General features: G+C 33.5%; 1 protein-coding gene across 1 annotated transcript in view; it reads left to right on the top strand.

Moving 5' to 3' along the window:
• The window catches only part of LOAG_16678 (hypothetical protein), a gene marked incomplete at its 3' end in the record, with an annotated part of 12,233 nt that extends 9,840 nt beyond the window's left edge, over positions 1 to 2,393 (top strand). Inside the window, exons 27-30 of the mRNA XM_020449329.1 lie at positions 575 to 859; positions 1,048 to 1,253; positions 1,553 to 1,749; positions 2,269 to 2,393. Coding sequence (XP_020307192.1) covers positions 575 to 859; positions 1,048 to 1,253; positions 1,553 to 1,749; positions 2,269 to 2,393 — 813 coding nt within the window. The remainder of the gene's footprint in view (positions 1 to 574; positions 860 to 1,047; positions 1,254 to 1,552; positions 1,750 to 2,268) is intronic.

The following is a 2,393-nucleotide window of genomic DNA, read 5'->3' as shown; positions in this document are numbered from 1 at the left end:
ACTGAATAATTACTTTTCAATAATCTTAAATTCCATGGGGCTAACATATCAGAATCTTTAGAAGTAATTGTTCCTTAGCCACTCCAGAATTTATTAATGGACCTCTATGTTTTATTGAAAATTTTGCATTCTGAATCTTCCAATGTATTTGAACTATTTGCGTCAAAAGTTATTGGAATCTTACTTTTTTTCTCCATTAAATTTTTTTAGCCAGTGCTCAAAATAACGATGGATGATAATGTACTAGAGTGTTTTGATGCGTCTTCTCAAGAAGTGGGTTACAATTTTATACTTACAGGTTCAGTCGTTGAGATACATAATGAGAATAAGTCAAACTTCATCACGTCCCTCTTCCTTCCGATACATTATTGTTTTGTTCTAGTTATCATTATTACTGATCTCTTTTATAATTTTGACGGGTAAGCATTCAATTTATGCAGTAAATCAGAAGGTAATCATTTTGTATTGTTTTAGCTTGTACTGCATATTACCATTATACTTTCTGTTTGCAAATTTGTGTGATGCTAACATTCTTTAAGTTTCAACTTATGCTTACAACTGCAAAAATTTTAAGCAGATTGTGAACGCCACTAAACAGTTGCGTTATTTGGAATCAGCGGATTTGCATTTGGAACGGATAACAGTGAAGCCCGAAGGAGATTGCACACCATGTGATATTCCTGATTTGCAGTATATTTTCAACTCATTGAAGCAGGTTTACTCGTCAGAAATGATAAGGAACATTAATTTTGATGATTATTTGATGTCACAATCAATTCCTTCACGTTCATTCTTGCGTCGAGTTCACACAGCGATCAATGAATCAAAATTTGTCGGATTGTCGATTGAAGAGTTAGCAGTGAGCATTTGAAACCAAAAAGTTCGAGTCAGATTTTGAGAAAAAACATTAAATTTTGATTTCGAGAGTTTCCCAAAATTCGGAGACCTTTTAGCCAAATTTTTGAAGTATATGCTCAATATTCTAGTCCAGTTTTTGTCGCACTGCAGTTTCCTTTGGAAACATCCATCTTGCTTATGTAATTTCAGATAATTTTAAAAAGCAGTGGTTCAATGGTAAGTTTGGCTGTACAACAAATGAAAGTAGATTCACAGTTGGTAACTGTTGGTGTTGATACGGTACGGTACGTACTTCCAGCTTATAGTGACTGTTGGCTTGTTCCCTATGGGAAGCTTGTGTATGTACCAGCCCCTTGGTTTACGCCATCAGGTGAAATTCATGCACCTGCTGTGAGGTATGTGTTTCTTGAATTCTGAAACGAAATTTACATTTGAGGGGTTTCTAAAAGTTTTTTTCGAATTTCTTCTAGAAATTAGGGTTTTTTCCTTTTTGGAATCGTAATATTCCTTCATTTTAGATGTTTTTATTGCCTTCATTTTCTTAGTTTTGTTTTGTAGGTATTGTGTTTGTCTAAAGTCTTTTAGAAGATATTTTTAAACCTCATTTGTTTTTATAGCTTTATATAAATGTGAAGGATAGTTGTCTCCAAATATATAAATTTTTGCAATGTGGGATGGAGCTTTTCATTTTAAGATGGATGGCAGAAGGTGTCCTGTTCTCGATCATTAGTCGTCCTGGATGTCCTATTGATGAATTGAAAAGACGTTTTGCGTATGTTTTGCAACCACGAATGTTGCTGGAAATGATTCGAATCTTGGAACTATGTAGTTGCATTCGTATTCAGAAATTAACTTCCAGGACATTTAGAAGAAAATCTGCATTTGAAAACGGTGAATTCTGAACTTCATCACGTGCTATTTAAGAAGTTGGAATATCTGTTTTTTCTTTTTAAATCATATTTCAAGTTATTTAAATTAGAAGCGGTGGGAACAGTTACTTTTTACCCGACGCCCACTATGAAATAAAAATATCAAGTTATTGTTAGGTTGTGAAAATGGATGGTCAGTTTTTTCTACATTGATTAGGCTTAGTTTTTAGCAGTCAAATATCACTTTGCTTCGTTAATTATAAGATTTATTTTGCTCATACAGGTAGGATGATTCGCGGTATAGTCTCCCAGAGAGCAGTAAATAATTTACAATTGTACGATGTTTTTCGTACACTTTCAAATTCAAATTAAGAACGCTTAAGATCATGTTTTGGATGGAATTGTAAAATTAAATAAAGAGTCATTGAGAAGAGGGACACATTAAGCGACTGAATGACATCAAACTGTTTAAGCAGGTCAACGATATTTACAGAAATGACTAACTTGATATCATATGTATATCAACCAGTTTTATTTTTAGTCCAATTGGAAACAGATGTATTCTATGTGTCTGCGACCAAAAATGCAATTGAACAGTTTTCACGAATATTTGGTTCGATACCATTACCTGCAATTCTTAAATCGACTCGGCTAGAAGACATTTGA

The sequence above is a fragment of the Loa loa genome (assembly GCF_000183805.2).
Source record: "Loa loa unplaced genomic scaffold supercont3.12, whole genome shotgun sequence".
In the NCBI taxonomy this organism is placed as follows: Eukaryota; Metazoa; Nematoda; class Chromadorea; order Rhabditida; family Onchocercidae; genus Loa; species Loa loa.
The sequence above is the reverse complement of the archived record's forward strand: the minus strand, read 5'-3'. Positions and strand labels throughout refer to the sequence as shown.